Source organism: Lucilia sericata, unplaced genomic scaffold (genome assembly GCF_015586225.1).
Source record: "Lucilia sericata isolate MDLA Ls3-8-SP2 unplaced genomic scaffold, ASM1558622v1 Contig000045F_arrow, whole genome shotgun sequence".
Classification (NCBI taxonomy): domain Eukaryota; kingdom Metazoa; phylum Arthropoda; class Insecta; order Diptera; family Calliphoridae; genus Lucilia; species Lucilia sericata.
In genome coordinates, this window is record NW_023994083.1 from 859,399 (window position 1) to 880,859 (window position 21,461).

Genomic DNA, 21,461 nt, shown 5'->3' on the forward strand with positions numbered 1-21,461 from the left:
TTTTCCTAAATAATCATATTGACACTAAAGCGGCTCCGACAAAATTTGAGGACTCTAACTGTTATATTATCTCAAATATACGGATTTAATATTTTCTTAATATGGGCGTGGCTCCCCGCCCACTTGTAATTTCAAAATAAAAAGTAGCCCATTACCTATTCCAGACATGCAGGAATACGCTGTGAAAATTTGAAGAAATTCGGTTCAGCCGTTTAGTAGTCTATAACGTTCAAACATACAAACATATAAACATACAAACATATAAACATACAAACAAACACACATTAATTTTTATATATATAGATAGATAGATATATGCTTTTCACAAAAATCCCTATATCCTCACTATAAAAAACTATTTTTCAACTTTAACTTTTAAACTGGTGTACAATTTGAGTATTCTTAATTTTTCACTTTACTGTCGATCAACACTTGTAGAGCAGATAGGTGGCACTTCCTTCGTCCTTAGTAAAGCTTTTTTAAGTAATTGTATAAAAATTGGTTTTTTCATTTATATTCTAAATAAATAAATTGTTATAGTTGCCTTTATAATTAACTTTAATGTTCTTAACAGTTTTGAGTTCATTCACCAGAAGACAAATGTGCATAAACGCCTTCTCCACATTTTCTTTTACAAACTTTTAATAGTTGGGGTGGTGGGTTTGGTCCATCTGTTTTTTTTTCGAATTCAGTGAAAAGGAGGAAGAATTAAAATTGTTCTTTTTTTGCAAGATTTTTGGGTGGTTGATATTATTTTATTTTCATTGAAATTTGGGGTGTTTTTAAATTAGTTTACATGGGTGCGAGTAATGGATTTTTGTTTTTCTAATCAGTTTCTTTATTTATTCTATATAATGTGCCTTAAATTAATGTTTAGTAATTTTTCCAAATAATGTATCTACATGTAAATGCATTATAAACAATTCGTTACGACAAGTGTCGCAGGATTACAGATTGTAAAATTAAAATGTTATAAATTTAATGTCATCAAAGAAATATATTTTGAAAAAAAAAATATTTTGAACTGAGGTCGGTGAAACAAGGGTTAATGCAAAAATTTTAATATTTCAGAAACTTTACGTGATAGAAATAAATAAAAAGCAGATATAGGTTTTGTATATTAATATCGTCAACTCTATTATAATTTTTCATAAAGGAGGATTTCATTGCAGACCAGTGTAAAATTACTCGCATTTTGTGGACTAAAAATACTTTATTGAAATTATTTTTGAAACCCATTTGGAAAAAAGTGGAGAAAATTTGTTTAGATGAAATTGTACTGATGAAAACTAAAGTACCAAGATGTGGTTTATAGTGTTAATGACGCAATTGGTGTTTTGAGATAAAGATGAATCAGAGAAATAGAAAGTATAATTTATTTTCCTATTTTGTTTGTAGCTGAAATTATTTCACACTTCATAAAATAAACAAATTAAGGCGAGTGAACATACAAATTACAAGTGCAACATTAAGGTGTTGAAATTTTATAAGCGATAACACATACATTTATGTGAAGGAAAATAAAACACAAGACTTCGACGAATGGCTCCTATACATAATTTTCTTAAATTCAGTTTCAGATTTCAATAATAAACAAACACACAATCAAAATAAAGCAAACGATACACAAACACACTCTCAATCAACGAAACCCTACATAAATTTTAAGTTTGTTTATAAACATTTCATTTATTCAATATTCCCGTCTAGCAACATATTTTGTTGCTCTCGTAAAAGAGGCAAATGTTACCGTGTAATTTATTACAAATTTTCTCTTACATTGAACATCTCATCTCTTTAGTTGCAGTAAGAATAATCAAATTTGAGATTCAATATTTGTGGGGATTTTTTATCTCATGTTTGTTTTATTACAAAGAAATTCATTTGGGATAGATGTTCTCAAAAAACTACTCTTTGAAATCGACTAGTTTTCTCGTCCCAGCAATGGGTTCGTATGCATGTAATGTCGAGCATATGTTTGATATGATTGTGTCAGTCCAATTCAGATGTAATGTACATTTTTATTATTGTTTTTTATATGACTGGTGGCAGTCTGACTAGTGGGATGACTGTGTTTTTGTTGACTCTTTTGCCTGATTTTGCTTATGGAGTAAAGACATTGACCTTGATCATCACAATGCCATATAGTTGGAGTGTCACTGTTGCTGTTGTTGAAATTGTGTCTATGTTTGATACTTGCAACAAAATTCACTATAAACATTACAATAAAATCAAAGTTATTGTTATCAAAATAATTGGAATTGTATACGCCTTATTTGGTTTGTAAATTTAAGTAGTACATGTTGGGGTTTTCAATAACGTTTTCAATATACATATGTATGTATTTATCAAAACTAAACAAAAATTTGCTATAAATTTTTCTCTAGATAATACATACGAATTATAAAAATTTTACTTAAAATATGGAAAAAGCTTCATAACTAAAAATATTTAATTTGTCAAACATTTCGTAAAATTATAAAAATATTTGTAAGGAAGTAAGTTTTTTACAAAAAATAGGTAAATGTTGTACATACACACATACATAGTATATATTTATTTTTTATTCGTATTTTTAATTCTCGCTGTATTTTCAGTAATAAGTATTACATATTAATAATCACTGTAATTGATTACACATTATGAAAGTGGTGATGCCAACACCTTGTTATTTTTCAACCGCAAGTAGTAATCTTTTCTATATCCTACTCTACTTTGAACATTTTAAAATAATAACATTTGAGAACTATATAAATTAAACAGCTCTCAATATCTGAACATTTTCAGACAACTTTATTATAAAAATTTACTTTCTCACAGCAAATGATTTGCACTCTCTTTTGTATTTTTTGTCTCTGTTTCTCTTCCTGTCTCCTTTAAAATATGTCAATTTACTCAGAGTAAGATTTTTCTCTCTTTTAGTTTAGGTTTGGAACAAAATTCATTCATTCAATAAGTTTTTATGAATTTTCCTTTTAAAAATCTACCTGCGATGTAATAAAACAAAAACCGAACAGGCTTATGCTTGTGTGTGAGTGTTTTATACGTATGAGTGTTCTATGAATACTTCTTGGCATCCACAGGAAACATTTTGTTTTGTAAGTGTATGGAATTATTGGGAGAAGCAATCCGCATTGTAGGGTGATATTAGAGTTGAAATTTCAGTCGTTTGTATGACTCTCGTTTTGTCAATGTTTAACAAACAGTTACTGACTGCAAGTCGCCGGATAAAGACGTATCTACGCGTGAATAGCGTGTTCTAGTTTAAGAAAAACACATATAACGTGAAAAACTAAAATACTAAAAATAAAAAATTGGATTTACGAAACCAAAAGAAATAGTTATTAAAATTTGAAAATATATTAGCGATTTCAAAAGTAAAAATAATATAAATATCTAAATATTAAGAAAAATAAATTATGTGAAAATAGTGCAAAACCAAAGTTAATGCAAGTGTTTAGTTATAAATCATCAAAGGAAACATAAATTATACTCATAACCACACACACTCTTATTATTTGGATTACACATCTTCTTTTGATTTGAAACACACATCACAAAGACAGCATCTAATAAAGGATTTATAACTCAAAAAGATAAAATAAATGTAAGTTCTACTATTAAAATTAAAAAAAAACCAAAAAAATCCACAAATACATAATACGTATTATGTGTTTGTATGTATGTTTACTTAGCTTAATAGTTCTGGCGTCTCGTTTTGTTATCATCACTAATGTGGGTTTGTTTACAACATTTCTCCTCCATTATCACTTTGTACCATATTTATTATGAATAATACAATTCAGATATTCAAAAACTTTGGCATACATTTTGTATTTAAAGTTGAAAATTACAGTACTGGTCAAAACTTTCATAATTTATTTGAAAAATATTAAATTTACCAAAATAGAGTTCTCTTTTAAGAAATAGCACTGTTAGATGCTATTTTTCTCCTCACAAATGTTTTTATTTAGTAAAGACCTTATCTTGAATTATTTTTTATTGTTAAGCAAATATTAATATAAATTACAACATCTTTCTTTCTATTCAAATTCATTTAACCCAAATAATAAAATGTATTTATTCACTTTTATTTTTTGTCCAAATATTTTAACATTTTCGAATTTAAGAAAACAAAACAAAAAACTTAAATACTGTTTTTTATTTATTTTAATTATGACATCTAAATGCAATATTTGCTAAAGCCATAAAACACTCTCAAATAACCATTCAACCAATCATGCTCCTCCTCTTCACTTGCCTTCTTTTCGTTCTTTTATTCTGCTGGTCTCGCCAAGTACTAAGATATATAATAATAAATAATGGTTGTTTTATTTCTTTTTTTTACAATCTCTTTAAAAACAAAGTAAATTTGCTTAAATTATTACTTAAGAAAACGTCGGTTTTTTGAATTTATGTACATACACATACATATATGTATACAAAGCAAATAAAAATACGAAATGACATGAAAATAAATAAATATGTATTTTTTATATTTATTTAGCAACAAGTGCTTTTGCTATCTAGCAGAAGAGAAATAAGTCTTGAGATGTTTCTATGGATTTATTATTTTGCTTTTAAATTTAGCCGCTTAATAGCTCTGCTAATCCTTAAATAAACATGTACAAGTTAAATAAAAAATTATTGTAATTTATAAGCTTTAAAAACTTTCATTCCCTCCAGACTATAAATTGCAGAAAATATTAAAAAAATTATAGAAATATATTTACAATTATATGGAGTAAAGTGAAATGAGAACTAAATTGAAGTTTATGCCCTTAACAAATTACGTACATATGTATGTGCATCTTAACAGAGGATCTTGCTAAAGGATTTTCCGTTAAGATTTAGCAGGAAATTACTTTATCGAAGTCTCTCTTAACCTATTTTGTTGCATTGTCATCGTTTAAAAGCATTCTATCAAATACACTTATCTGTATAAGATGAGATATGTATAAATTTCATAAATATTTCATAATATGGCTTATAAAATTGAAAAAGCTAACATAATAACTTAATCTTAAATACTGGTATTTCTATATTTATACAGCGAAAAAGACAAATTCACACCCATAACTTTGATTTGTTTTCAACTTTAACACATACATACAACATACATGTGTATTTCGTAGATTTTTATCTATTAACCAAAAATGTAAAATACGATTATTGTATGTGATATGTTGTTAGTAGAATGTGTGTAAATACATATTCAGTTTTGTAGGTTTCTTTACACAGGTAGTATTATGTTTTTCAGCAGACAGGTTTATATTAAAATGAAACGTGCTTGTAACAGATACCTTTTCCCAATACATAATTTCATACTACAACATAAAAAGCAGATACTTACAATTTCCTTTTGATTATAAGGCCCCAAAATGAAATGAATTAATATGCAGAGCTGGTTGTTAATAAAATGACAGACAATTCTAAAAACAAGAAGAAAAACGTAAAATTATGACTTTATTAATAAATTTGAAGTTTTAATAATTTTATAGACTGAAAGAAACCCAAAGAAGTTATTAAAATAGCCTGGGAACCAAAACGCGTTTCCTTTAGAATTTAATTTAAATAGAAATTATTGTAAAATAATATTTACGTTATTATTTATTGATTTGTGCCGACAATTTCTTGGTATTTAAATTTTAAATATTTTCATAAATCTTAAGCAAAATAACGTGATTTTGTTTTAGAATTTATTATCTCTTTAAATTTAAATAAAATAATAACTCTGCATATTTTTTATATCTATAGGACATCTTTTGAGCATTAATATTTCAAAATATACACATAATTTTAACTTCAGGTAAAAATATAAACGAATTTAAAAAAAAAGTGGTGTGAGTGTGTATGTCTCTGAAATGTAATTTTTAGGTTTTGCATTTAGAGGGCAATTTACCAATTAAATAAAATGTTAAAATAAAGACATCTATATTATTTAATTTTATTGGAAATTGATATCCTAATTTTAAGGGTGTCTCAAATTTATTACCCCTGTCCGTTGTTTCGGTTGCTTGGCAAACAATTAAAAAATCAATTTTTTATCGACAAACCTTCGTTTTCTTATTTTCGTTGTAAGTGAAAAAATAATTGTTTTAAATTTATTATATTTAAAGTACTCGGAAATAATTTTGAACAGAGGAGGACCACAATAAATGAAAAACAAACGATTTAATTAAAATGAAATGACAACTCTATAGAACAATACAAAACATTACATAATTTCAAGCAGCTGGGAGAAAAATTTTAAGAAAATTTGCTTAAAACTATTCGAAATTATATCATAAATAATTGACTTTAACAAGCAGCTGTTGAATAGAAAAGAAGTTTTTCGTCGCTCTTAATCTCTTCTTAAACACAGTCTATTGAAATGATTTTTATTTTAGTTGTAATTTTATTTAAATATAATTTTATCTTGAACTTCAAGAATATAAATTCATTTTTAAATAGCTTTAGCAATTACTTAATTGGTTTCATTTTCTCCGAGTTTTTATCAGTTCATTTCTTTGCGTTTATACGACATACATATATTTTATTTCTGTTTCTTTATTACTCCTACTCTTTTATACACAATATTTTTATTTTTGTTTAAATCGTTTGTTAAGAAGCATCATGATATCAAGTATACCTTTTGAAATTGATTAATTTTGGGTAGACAGTCTGCAGTATATTATTTTGTCTTGACTCAAGTTGTGTTTTTTTATTGTGTGTATCTTTCTATATGATTTTGGGGACTCTTTAAGTAGAGTATTAACGTCTTGGTGTGGATTTTTTTGTATTTCATCTTAAGTATTTCTTTATTGTGGAACTTTGAATCTTCCTAAGGGAGCTTAAAGTCACATAATGTGCTCATCATCATGACTTAATCTAAAAAACAAATCGATTTAGTTTTTCATTCTTTTTTGATGTTGTTTAATTTTTTTATTCGTCCGTCGTATCTCTTATTTCAGTCGCTTTACTATAATTCAATGTTTGTTTATTTAGTTATTTTTTTGTAAAATGTTCTTGTTTAAATTAAAAACTCGGAGTGTTTTTATTTACTTTACACAAATAACAATTCAGTATTAAAATCGTCTGAAATACATATGTTATAGTTATATATGACAATGGTAGTGAAAGGAGCAATCGTTAAAAAGCAAAAAGCTCAAAAAACTAAGACCGATTAATGAGTCAATTATCCGACAAATTGTACATACATACGTGTATGTATGTTGCAGAGAGGCTTAAATGCAACTGCAAATGTAAATTGGTTACGTAAAATTTTGTAAATTAACAACAACTTCAAAAAAGAACTCAAGTTATTGTATAGTAAGTACTCTTAAAAAAGTTAGTAGAAATCACGTTAGTTTTGCTTTTTAACAAATAAAATTTAGGGTTTGAGTTATTATTCTTTGATCAGAGCTAAAGACCAAATTTTTTAAGATGCTATAAAATTGATTCCCACATTTTCAAACATTTATTTTTGCTTTTTCTATTAACATGTGTTATAGATTTGTTTTCGTTAACTACTTTAAAACGCGTTAGGAATAATAATGAGATCTTATTAATTTCTTTTGTTCATGGGTCAAAAATGATACAAATATAGAAAAAACATAAAACGGAAGAAATTAAATTAAATGTAACCAAATATTTATGTGCTCAAGCACATAGGCAAGCACACATATACATACATATGTATGTATGTAAATTCATAATTCATGTGTATGTGTGCTACGTGAATTTAACAAAGATTAAAATGACCAGATTATTAAAATAGACTATTGTATCTTAGAGAATCCACCGGAACCCAATTAGCAGCTGACATTTGAAATAACATAAAAAATTGCAAATTTATTAAAACGTTTCGAATTTTCTTACTTTTTCTCATTTCAGAATTCATCCAAATCAGCGAACCAAAAACAATAAACACAACAAGAAAAATGATCAAAATATGACAAAACTTTAATTGTTAAAAAACTATTTTTAAAATTTTATTTTTTATTTCGCCACCCTAGTTTATTTTAATTTTAAAATAAATTCGGCTTTTTCATTTTAATTTGATCTAAAAGACCTACGTTGAATATTTTTTTGTTACAAATGTGGAAAATGTTTGACGATATTATTGAATGTAATGAATGTGGTGGTCCTTTGGGTCCTCCACCAAAATTCATGGTACCACCACCTCCACGGCCACCATCAATGGCTTCCTATGATGCTTCTACCAACTGCAACGAAGAAGAGATGGCATTGAAAGCGCAACAAGCTTGGGATAACGATATGTGCGAAGCAATACCGGTAAGTAAAAACACAGTATTAAATAAATTATCCCAGAAAAATTATCCCTTTTGAGCACTGTACGTACATACATATGTATAAATATTACATTATTTATCAAATCGATATTTTTGTATTATATTGCTTTAGGGCAATCGGGTGCAACAATAACACAAAAGTAAAAATATTTTATAGTTTTATTTATGTACGAAAGTGTATTTTTATGGTGTTACCAGAAATTAATGAGAAAAAACCCTTATAAAACTTCTAACAATCATAATGATAAATAGAAACCCTTATAATTTTTGATTATCACCAACACATCTGTTGTGATTGTTAAATGTCAAGTATAATTAAATTAATGAAAAAAGGGATAAAAAACTGTATTGCTAGCAGTTGAATTTTGTAATTATATCTACATATGAATTTACCTATTAAAATATTTATCAACAAGTTTTCTTTGGAATGCGTTAAAATCCTTTTTACTTTTAAACGCAACATACATACATATTTAAATAATTTCGTTCATCATAAATATATAAAGAATGTAATCATAAATCTTTGGGTCTTATTTTTTATTTTAAATTTGACAGCTGTCATATTAACTAATATTTGTCAAGAAAATTTTCTTCTAAACAAAAACTATGTGTACATACATGCATACATATATAGAATAATAGAATTTGTATACACAACATACACTTGCCCAAACTGTTAATAAATCTTTTACATTTGATGTCAAAAAGTTTAGCAAAATCATTTCTTTTCATAAATAACTAAAATTGAATACAAGAAAAAGACAAAAGTTTTCAAAACAACAGCTGTTAAAAAATTGAGACCTTAAATACATTGTGTTTATTTAAAAAAAAAGTAAAAAAATAGAAATTACTTTTTGGGTTTTAATGTTTATTTAGGATTAGTTTGAAATTTAAATTTGAAAACAAAAAATTTATAAGGAAATTTAAAAAAACTTCTCAATAAGTCATCAAGTGTTATTACTGTAACAATGGTTTTAAAATCACATTCACATTTACATACATTTAAATTTTCTTGAAATGTAGTTTTATTATTAAAATGAATACAAGTTAAAGGTAAAACTAAAAGTAAAATACAACAACTGATTGGTTATTATTTACATAACATGTTTCCTGTTTAACATGACCCAAAATTCAAAAGGCTTCAAATATTTATTTTATCTACTTTGAGGTGGAGTAGGAAAAAAGAAAAGTTAATATCCCTAGAGTAAATTTACAAGGGGAAATCGAAAGTGAAATTTATCAAAAAAAAATCAATGATTGCTACAATTTTTATATACTAAAAAATCCTATGGGATTCTCAAATTCAAATAAGCTTATTTAAGAGAGAATAAAAAAATCAAAACTTTTTAAGTCTAAATACTTTTTTTATATTTTAGTCTAATACATCTATAAACTACATTCATATAGAATATAGTAAATACTATTATTACATAAGTTTATTTAAAACAAAACCAAATCCTATATTTTTTTCATTTATTTTCGAAGGAATCGTTATTACTGTAGCATCATATTTTTACGTTTACAATTTAATTTATTTTTCTTTCTATTTATTTGCGAAGAATGACTTGAAATCTATCATGACTATGATGTTTTTCACATGACAAATACATATATTTAACACACACACAGATCAACACTTGATATAAACATTTATTCATTTTTATTTTTCTTAAACATACTAAACACATACATACATATTTATTTTGCTTTCTTCATTCACTTATTCTTTAGTTTATTTTTTTATTTTTTTTTTTTTTTGTCTTGAAAATCCTTTAACAAATACTCTTACATTTTAAAGGGAACAATAAAAAGGATACAAATGTTCATACTTACATGTGCAAAGAAATATTCTATAAATAAAAACGGCAAAAATAAACGAAAATGATGTGACAATAGTGTTCGCTCTTTTTTTTATTTTTATAAAAAACGTATTTATGAAAAACTAATATTTTTATACGTAGGTAAATATTTGTGTGTTTGTATGTGTTTGAGGATTATTCTTTAAGCCAAATAAAAAGTTTTAATTTTTAAACTTCTTATGATAAAGTTTTAATAGTAAAAATAGAGATTGAAAAATGTGGGCTTTTCTAAGGGCACAGTACGAGTATTAATGTTGTTTAAACAAGAGGTTTAAAATTACACCAAATTTAATTTATTAAAATTTTAAATCCTATTACTTATTTATTTATTTATAAAATATTATAATATAAATAATCTCCCAAGCGCAGTTACATATATATGCTAAAAAAGCAACGAAAGATGTTTAAAATTTCTTTTGTTAACAATTAATCTAAAAAATATCTAATAATAAAACATAATTATTTGTCGAAGAACTTTTTCACTTGATTGTACTCTCTTGCAAGCTGTTTTACTTAAACTCGTCAAAACCCCATTTTTGTTCTTTAACTATTCCAAGTAGATCTTTTGCAAGCTCGGAAGAAAGCCCTTAAGTTAAAAAGTAAGGAAAGATGAAAAACATTTGACGAATTAGAACACGATTTTACGAGCAGAACATTTATAAGCTTCGAAGAAAAATTAAATGGATTTCAAAAGTGTTTGATTTATTACCGTTATATTATAGAAATACTGTTATCACAATAATAATAATAAATGACTACTGGCATTTTAGATTTTAATTACGATATGATAAAGAAAAATATACACTAATAAGGAAATATTAGAAAGTGTTGGAATAAGTACAAATTTAATGTAAGTAATAATAGCCAAGTGTAAATATTCAAGTATGTATATATGTATGTATGTGTCAATAGGTAGTATTCATTCATATTTACTTAAGCTTATCAATTTTCTAACGGTAGCCAATAACAACAGGAAAATATTTCTTTAGCGGTGACAGTTGTGATACAAATTTTCAAACTCATGTAAACAACTAGAAAAATTCCATTCTTTTAAAATTAAACTACATACATACTATATATTCGATCGAAAATAATAACAATAATCTTTTAATCATACACATATGAAATCAGAAAGGTAATAAAACCAATATTTAACTGAATGTATGTATGTGTTTCTGTTACGCTTTTATATCTTTAACTGATAAGTTGAGCAAACAGAGGAATGAAAGACGCGAAATGGGAACGAATATGTTTACAATTGATTTTCGTCATTCATTCATTTATTTAAACATTCATGCATGATGCATGGACACAACCAGTAGCCAACCATTGCCATATTTTACAAATAAGTTCTCGTCCTACATTTATATATTTAGGTATAAACGAAAATAAGTGAGTGTGTGTATGTATACATACGTACCCTTTTTCGCCCAATTTAAAATTAATCAAACATTAAAATTCTACCAGTTTTATTTGTATAGCCTCGATTTGTATTGAATGTATTTATATGTACATATATATTTTTCTTTATTTGTTCCAAAAACTGGAATATGATCGATTAAATTGTTATCAAAATGAAAACAAATTCCAAATGCATGAATTGATATTTGTTTATTTAACTGTGTCTCCATAACTAAAATAAACATTTATAAAACACTATGAAAACGAAAAACATTGAAACAAAAATGATTAATTACTAAACATCAGACGCGGTTTTGATCATGGTTTTCATAATAATAAACGACCACATCCACTTACTTTCAAATTTTACTGATAACAATTTTTTGTAATGAGGAATAATTTCGATTTTTTAATGAATTTCAAGTCGAGCTTTTTATATTAAAAACAAATAAATCAATTTTATTAAGTATTATGAAATTAATAATTTTTATTTATATTTTAGATTTCAAATACAAAAAGAAAAATCGTTTCTAAATTACAATAACTAAGCTATTTTTTTAAATACACAAAATTCAAACTATGTATATTTAATTTTCGTATAAATTTATAGCTTTTCCCTGGTGACCTTTGGTTGCAACATCATTAAACATTATAAATAAAAAAGTGTCTTGTTTTTGTTGACTATAAAACAGAACAAAAAAATTTTATATACATATGTATATAAAATTAAGAAGGTCATGTTTATAAATTTATTTTTTGACAACAAAAAATTAAAAATCATTTTAATATAGTATAACAAAACATTATTTTTATGTTTTTATCTTTTTGCAGATCCTTGATGCCAGTCTTTATAGCAGCCAATCATTACAAACGTCCGCCATGATAGCCGTGTTTTCCTTGCTCCTGGTTTTAGTTGTTTTAATATCATCACTTTTTGTATGGAAGTAAGTAAAGTTTAAAACAATTTTTAAAATATTTTTAATATGTACATATGCATTATAAACATCTCATATTGTTGCGAAAATAGTTACTAAAAGTATTCCAAGAAAAAATATAGATAGGTTGGGAAACCCTATAAGAAAGGCTTAACAATTAATGACTACAATATTTTTTTTATTTTATTGTCCTTAAAATATAAAAAAGCTAAAAATAATAAATACACATATAAATGCTCTCAATTACAAAAAGAAAAATATTTCGAAATCTATTCAATTATTGTAAACATTTTTAAACAATTTACATATTTATGTATTTTGTGTTTCGAGTACAAGATGTACATTCGTATATACATACTATGTATGTATGTGTTTATATATACTATAGTGTATATAATATTAAAAGCATTGATATGTTGTATATTTCTTTTAAGTTAATTCTATGCAATCTTTCGCATTCTAATAAATTTTGGTTAGTTTTTGTTTATGTTTCTATTTCTGTTTATATTTATTTATATGAATTTCATTGGCTAAACAACAACAATAACAACAGAAGAAAACAACATAAAAATAATAATAGTAATATTTCTTTTACACGCACAAGAAAACAATGTATGTGTAAATAACCTTTGGGCTTTATATATTTACACACAAACATTCGTATTTAGATATTTGTTTAGATGTCTTGTTAACATAAGACCATATAAATAAAATAACATTTAATTTTATTTATGAGTATAACTTTCCCTTTAGAGCAAAAGTGTGGCGGAAAAGTTTACTCTATATAGTACAAGGGGTTCTTTAAGATCATCATTTTATTTGCAGCATTTATACATCTCAAAGTTCATAGATTCATGTACCTGTGCAAATGTAGGCCTGAATTCTAAGTTTAGATATTATAATTTCTAGGGATAATTTAAATTGGTCTAGTCCTATAATAATATACAGCAATCAATAAATCTCTTCGAAATTTTATAAGTATATTTATTATATACAATATTTTGTTGATATACTTGCACAAAATATAATTGTAGATACCAATAGATAAAGCAAACTTCTTATGAATGATAATGGTTTCACATCTTTTTTACATTATCGTACAAACATTCATCATAGAATATAAGAGCGCTTTAGCAAACACAATCATTAAGTGTGTTTGGATAAAGAAATCCTATATCAGAAATACCTGAAAAAGCAAATCAAAATTTAAGTTTTACCTTTTTCATTTTGTTTTAAACGAAAAAGTAAAGATTTTTTCTGGGTTTTTGATAAATTGTTTTAAAATAGATTTTATTTATTTATAAATAGTGTCAATGTATTAAAATATTACAATGTTTTTCCTGCTTGGTGGTATGTGTATTGTTTATTTACAAAATTTACAACAAAATCAAAACTTATTCACACACACATACATACGTAGATACATATACATATATGTATGAAGCCAAATACACTTAGAATATTTGTAGTATGAGTAGTTATTATACATACATATATTTTTAAAATAATTATTATTTCAAAAATCACACAATTTAAATGTGAAAAAATAAATGTACAAAATCGTATAATTTATCATTTCCCTTTTATTTTAATCTATAATTAACATAAACTTTAAATTAATATTGAAGATAAATAAAACGATGAATATGTACACACTTGCTTACATGCATTCACATAAACGTGGAAATGTTGCATTTCAAATTATGCTAATTAGATGCCAACACATTATGGTTATAAAATGTTTAATTTTTCTACATTTTTTATTTTTTGTTTATCATGTTGAGAATAGTTGTCAACAAAAACCCACCTATACATGTTTTAGTACTAGACTTGAAAAGTGTGTCCATATACATATGTATGCATTTGTGTTGTTGGTGTTCAAAAATAAATTGATGTTATTGTTAAATTACCATAAAAATATATGTTAACTAGATTATTAATAATATTAATGGCTAAAAGCGAAAAATAGTAATTTGAGACCGCGCCAAAGTATTCAAATGTACATTTATAAGTTATCAATAGATTTAAAGAAAATTTTGAAATCATATTTGCTACTTTTTCCATCGTCTTCATGTTGCCATCGAAGAAATAATAACAATATCAGCAACAACAAAGCACAGCATTTAAACAATAATATTATACCCTTGAGTATTATCAATCGAAATTTATATAAATTATAATTTATAGAGTAGTATTTATATTTATTTGTATGCTCAAAAGCATATGTTTACACATTTATGAACGTATTGTCGATATAACTTTAAATGTGTTTCGAATACTCTCACCGTGATAAATAAGAGTACATAAAAGGGTTTATTATGGGTTATTGAAGCTGTAAATTTATAGAGGCATAATTGCAAATAAAAAACTGTTTTAAAAACCCCACAAGTATTTAATTTATTATCATATCTTTATGATAATATACATATACACATATGTATATGCATATGTACATAAGACAATCAACACTTCCCTTAGATGTAAACAATTAATTTCCTTAATTTCATAAACATTTCCTAAAGCCTTCCTTTATTATCACGGTAAACCGCCACAACATAATTTGGCGTTAATTTGTTTCTCTTAAATATACGCACATATTCATATACATAAGTATTGTTCTTATGATCAGATCCATCTTGTAAATGTCAGTCATTTCCATGGCTCATTATGAAAAAGGAAAACTTTTAAAGCAGTTGCCACTTTTTACTCTTTTGTGACGAAATTAAAGGAACACAAAAAAGGAAAAGGATGTTATAATTTTTCATGTCATGTCGTTTTGAAGCCTACTTCTTGGCATGTTTAATTTTTAATACATTTACATGAATACATATCCATACACACATATACATGAGTATATAAATACACATACATACATAAATAGCTTATTTCATTTCATAAATGTCTAACAGAGAAAAGTAAAACAAAAGCCGAAGAATTTAAAATAAAGTGACTAACCGATTGACAGAAACAGTAAGAATAAACATGTCTACCGAGTACCACCCAGACAGACAATCATACAGAGAGTAATGGTTCCAAGGTTAAAATTTAATAAGGATTTGTGGCATTTTGTAAGAATTTTTATTTTAAAATTCGAAGTAAAATAATTATCATTATTAGAAAAGTATATTTTATTTAAAAAATTTGTTTCGCTATAAATAACTCTATAAGTTAAAAAATAAATTATTTTATTTACTTTAAATCAACAAGACTAACACGAAGCATCTAAACAACATCAACAAAATCATCACGAAACATACTTTTAAAATGTTAAGCAAATATTAAACATTAGAAATCGATTTATCTTTTTGACTTCATCGCTTTCCTCTACTCGTTCCTTTCGGTTGATGCTACTTCTGATGCCAAAACCATTTTGTTGCTGCTGGTGTATTTGTAGCTTTATAATAAGAGTCTAGTCTATGAAGTAGTAATGATGCTTAAAACAAATGAACATCATCTTACAAAGGACAAATAATGTCTATCATATTATGGGATTCTAGTAAAGATGTTGTAAATACATACAGATGTAACTACTATGGGTTTGGTTGTGGCAACAATATCAGAAGTGTGGTACTACATGTCTAGTGTTTTATCTTAACACAATGATTAAGAAACGACATTGAATAATAGGAGACTATTAGGTATTTTATTTCTTGCTAAGTAAACTTTTCAAATTGAGCTTATTTGCAACATGACGAAGATGAAGTAATGGAAATTACGTCTCCTTTTCTATTAAAGTTTAAAATATTTAATTTGTTTATTCTTTTTTTATTTATAGAAACAAACGAAAAGTGCAAAATTTGTTACCCTGCAAAACACCCACCAGAGGTCCACATATATCTGGAGCATTGTCAGCATTGGCTTCTGGACACTCAGTAACATATGAAGATCCGGATGCTCATTTGGGTCACCATCGACCCCTAGTAATGAGACATCATCACAATGTTGAGGTAAGTGTTCCACTTATAACATTACGACACTTCGATGTCAAAATAATTGTCAAATACATAAAATGTTCTGTCATTCATGCTATTCAGAGGCTTTTGTTTTCTCCTTATATTTCCTGGGTTTCCTTTTTTAACATTGCTGATTGTAGTGAAATTCAAAACTATGTATTTCATTTGAGAGGTATAAGATTTCTTTCTTTCTCTAGTCGTAAACTCAACTCATGCATACACACACATTCGTCCGCATAAGAATGAATGCCTTTTTTCAATGCAAAGAATGAAAAGAATGGTTTTGTGTTATATTTTATTGTGTTGACAGTTTTATTTCCGAAAAAGCTCTTCATTTTTTACTTTATTTAACCTTGCTTAATGTCAAGTCGTCATCATTCCTGTCGGTATCTTCCGTATTTTTGACATTATTAATGTGCCAATGATGCTCATAATTGTCATGTTTATTATATGCGTGTTAAGTTCCTTTTGTTTACATTTCTATCCCTTTTGAATTAAAATAATTAATTTTCTGATAAACAATATTTTTATCCAGAAATTTCTGAATATGGTGTCGTGATCCCTTTTTGTATTGCAAACATTTCTGTTGGTATAACAATAACATAAAACACAAATAAAAAAGTTATTATTGTTTTCAAAATATTAAAAGTGTGTAATTGGTATCATATTTCACTCGACATCGAAAAATACAGTATTTCTAATATATTTTCTAAGCACATTAACCATAAATGCCCATCGATTATTTTGTTGAACATTTAAATAACCAGAAATAACCAGACTTTACAAAACACATACAACATTTAAAACACATAATGGCGTTTTAAACTGTGTTTCAATGAATGTATTGAAAATAAGTATCTTTGAATATACGAATATATACAAATGTATGGATATTCTGTATATACATATGTATATGGGAATGACAGATAAAATAGGTTTTGATTAAAGTGTCCCACTTATTTTCCAATTATTTATTTATGTGTATTTTGTTCTTTTTTTAGTTGTTACACGGTAAAGGCATACATTATCCAAGCGGTTATCCTATGACCAGATCACCACCATTTTTGGTCAGTAATTCTCCAGGGCCCGATCCATATCGTTCAAATGACAACGTATACGAAGAATTGGGACCCAGCCATGATTCAGATGGTGAAAGTGATCCACCCATGCATTCTGATGATGATTTTGCTGAGGACGAACTCTCATTGCCTGGAGAGCGTTCCTTCAACAAATCCACAGATACCAATGCCACAAATACCCCAGCGGTTCAAGACAAAATTGAAGCCAACACTGCAACAAGTACCAATGGTCCGGAGCGTCACAGTGTTTTGTCTTCCGCTTCGTCCACACAAGACGCTTCTACAGCCACTGCAGCCTCATCTAGTTCATCTCATAATAATAACACAAATTCAACTAATAGCACTGTTGGCGCTGTAACTGCGACATCCAGAAGTGGAACTGCATCACTTTTATCTGGAATGCTGCGAAATAATAGTGGCCGAAAAATTTCAGCAAATGGAGTCAAATCAAAGAATGATCGCAGAATTCCACCTGCTGAAGACTTAAATACCTCAACTTCTACAGCGGAGGTTGGTGATCTTACCCCCATGCAACAAATGTATGATAATACCAGCAACCTTATGGCATTGGGATATCAACACCACCAACAACGACAACAACCTGCTCTTAATTACCCACACCCACAAAGTTATCACCATAGCCTGCATCACATGCATAATCAAAACAACAATAGGAATCCCAATGTTCATCCTGTGCCTCATTTTTACAATACTATCGAAAGTGAAGTTGAAAGGAGAAATCGCATCAATATTCAACTGAAAAACTCATCAAATCCAGCAGTAGCTACTATATTTCGCGAAAGAATTCAGTATCCTAGTAGTGCAAGATATCCCCAACACTACTATGGCGGAAATGCTGCAAATGGCTTACTAACCGCTTCTATGCGGGCTAGAACAAATCCTAGGTCTATGGATAGAAGAAGAGGTCGTGTGGCCGCACCACTGGATCCTGTGGAACCAGCATACGGTTACGCAGATCCCGTTTATCACCACAACTACCACTATGAATCATGTAATTCAACAAATGGCATACAGCAACGTGTACCCACTGCGGCATACCCAACCTACATCATGCCTGAATATAGTTCGGGAAGCTTATCATCCTACAGACAGCATCACCACCATCATCCTGCCTCGCAAACATACCAAAACTCAACGTCACTTTATGGTCATGGTGATTCCAGTTTCGGTTCAGACTCTGGCTACAGTCACCATACACCAGCCTCATCAATAGGACGACAAGATTATGACATTGCTATGCCAATACCTCCAGCGCCACCTGCACCCACGCAAAAGCCACCAAGCAAACTAGCTAATGCTTTAAGCTTTTCATGGAACAAAAAGAAATCTGCAAATACAAATTCTATGAATATGCTGCCAAATACCAACAAACCATCCGTGCATTCGACTTCCACAACAACTGGGGCTTCTAGTCCCAATAACAACAGTTGTTCGTCCACTATCACCTCAACCCTTGAAAATACATCCTCCTCTTCGAGCACTGGCTTACAATCTCAAAACAATAACGAACTGGTACAGGCGTGAGAGTACAGTAGAACTGACAGTGGTAGCACATTTTAAAAAAATGTTGCTGCCCAAAACAACTCAGTAGACTTATTATCCTTTCCCCAAAATATAGTCAAATCTAGAAACTAAGTTTATCCCAAAACATTGAAAAGAAACCGAATCCAACGTATCATTAGAGTACTTAGATAATAAACATAAGTAAATAGCTGTAAATATTATTAAACCAAATTAATTAATTTAAGTTAATATATGTAAATAACGAAAAGAGCTTTGAATATATTTGTACGATTACTGGGGCATATTATACATATGTAAGTAACGTAAACATATAAACAATACTTGTTCCACTACTAAATATATCTACAAGTATTTTCAACAAATAAAAATTAACTAAACTACTCCAAGTATAAAGAAAACTATTAAGCAATAACATTTAGTCCAAATACAAATCTATTAAGTATATCTATCTTTGTTATTGTTTTAGTCATAAGTTTCATTTCCCATCATATTTCCTTCTCATTATGTCAACTTAAGTGTAAATATTTAATTTTTTTTTTTATTTTATTACTTTTTTTTTTGTATTATTTTACTATTTAAGTATAAGTTTGAGTTCCATCAAACCTACTGAATGTGATTGTTAACTTTGTAGAATTTTATTTTTGTTTTAAATTTCCTAGATTACCATTTCTTATTATTATATTAATAATAATTTTGTGTAAAATTGTATACTATTTTTAACGTTGTTACTTTATTTACAATGATTATTTATTTTAAAACACACAGGATAAAAACTCGACAAAAATAAAAAGTCAGAAAAAAATTATTTCTGAATGAAAAAATTAAAAAAAGGTTATTTGTTTTTATTTTAATCAATTTCGTTGTGACAATGGAAAATTATTATTCCCATTACTCGATAATCCACAAAATGTTCAACCTAAACAATACATTTATTCAATTCTTAACGTGTTTTACACTCAAAGAAAATAATACTTGCTATGGGTGGCAAAGGTGTAGACATACTAAAACAATTAGCGATAAATAACAACTTTTAGAAATAGTAGTGAGCATAGATATTTTGTTGTCACAATGAACTTGCAATTAGAAATTTTTATTCTGTTATTAATATTATTCTGTTATTAATATAATTCTGTTATTAATATGCACAATAGAGGTGTCCAAAAAAATATCGATTTTGCTCAGATAGGTCGTAATTTCTTTATTAGCGTCTAAAACTTAATTGTGTAATTTTTTTTTTTTATTAAAAATTGTTACATTCGGTAAATAATAGGACTTTTTTGATTAATTCAAAAATAACACATTCAAGTAAAAATTGGAAAAATTTCCCTTTCTTTCCATTTAGTCAAAACGACTAATTAATTAATATTTTACTCACATACATATATATATATATACATATGTGTTTGTTTATATCACTTGTACATGCAAATAAATGAGAAAATAATCTTATTTGACTAAAGTTTTACACAAGTAAGATTAAGACACCTATAAACAAAATAGATAAAAACCATCTGACCAAAATCAATATTTTTTGAACACCTCTAATATACATAGATGGCGTAGAAGAAATTGTATACATATATTTTTTTTTTTTTGTTAAAAAAAAATATTAGATTGTTTTTGAAAGGTTCAGATACTTTGAGACTATAATATTCTAAAGAAGCCAACAATAAAACATAATTTTCTAATTTAATTAACTAAACGTAACGCTCATTTACTACAAAACTGTCATAAATCTGGATTCGAATTATAAAGTCCAGCGCAAATGTCGAATGCACCGTAATTTTTTCACAAATATTTAGTAAGTAACAATTTAATTCGATTCGTCAAAATATAAACGTTTTGTTTAAACATCTGTTTAGTTTGAAAATTATTCGAATGAGACTGCTCGATTCGAAAAATACAGAACAAAGGCACACTTTTCATTTCTAATTTGATTATGAAGAACATTTAAAATCGTCGGTGTTTTTTATTTATGCCAGCTTTGTAGTTAAAGAGCGATTTGTATGCACTGTTTCTGTTAGTAACAGGTCTTATGGATTTAAAATGGGTTTCACATACTTATGTTAACAACAGATCACTTTTCCAATTATATATTTACTTGAACTATTTCCAAAGCATATTTTAAGGCAGTAGCACTAAAACGATAATCATTCTACAAGACATATCACCTGTATAAAAAAACATTACTTATTTTATAAACGTTGTGAAGTTTATTTTTTAATAAATCATTATTTTTTTTACATTTAATAATTACAAACTAACTAATAAATATATAAGGCTTCCTAAAGACTGTTAACTATTATTTAATTCAATAATAATAAAAATAATAATAATATTCATTACATTAATAGGAATATCACTTAACTCTGTTCTAATTTTCTGATTACTTATT

At 27.0% G+C, this 21,461-nt stretch overlaps 2 protein-coding genes across 2 annotated transcripts in view; one reads left to right on the top strand and one right to left on the bottom strand.

Moving 5' to 3' along the window:
* Positions 1-3,208: 3,208 nt before the first annotated feature.
* Positions 3,209-20,155, top strand: LOC119614972 (GATA zinc finger domain-containing protein 7). Its single transcript, XM_037971062.1, has 5 exons — positions 3,209-3,607; positions 7,876-8,277; positions 12,386-12,498; positions 16,265-16,436; positions 17,444-20,155. Exons 2-5 carry the CDS (start codon positions 8,080-8,082, stop codon positions 19,064-19,066), a joined length of 2,106 nt encoding a protein of 701 aa, XP_037826990.1. The 5' UTR covers positions 3,209-3,607; positions 7,876-8,079; the 3' UTR covers positions 19,067-20,155.
* The window catches only part of LOC119615002 (putative odorant receptor 85e), a 206,978-nt gene continuing 197,898 nt past the window's right edge, over positions 12,382-21,461 (bottom strand). The window contains exon 7 of the mRNA XM_037971090.1: positions 12,382-12,484. The gene's annotated coding sequence lies outside the window, so the exon portion shown is untranslated. The remainder of the gene's footprint in view (positions 12,485-21,461) is intronic.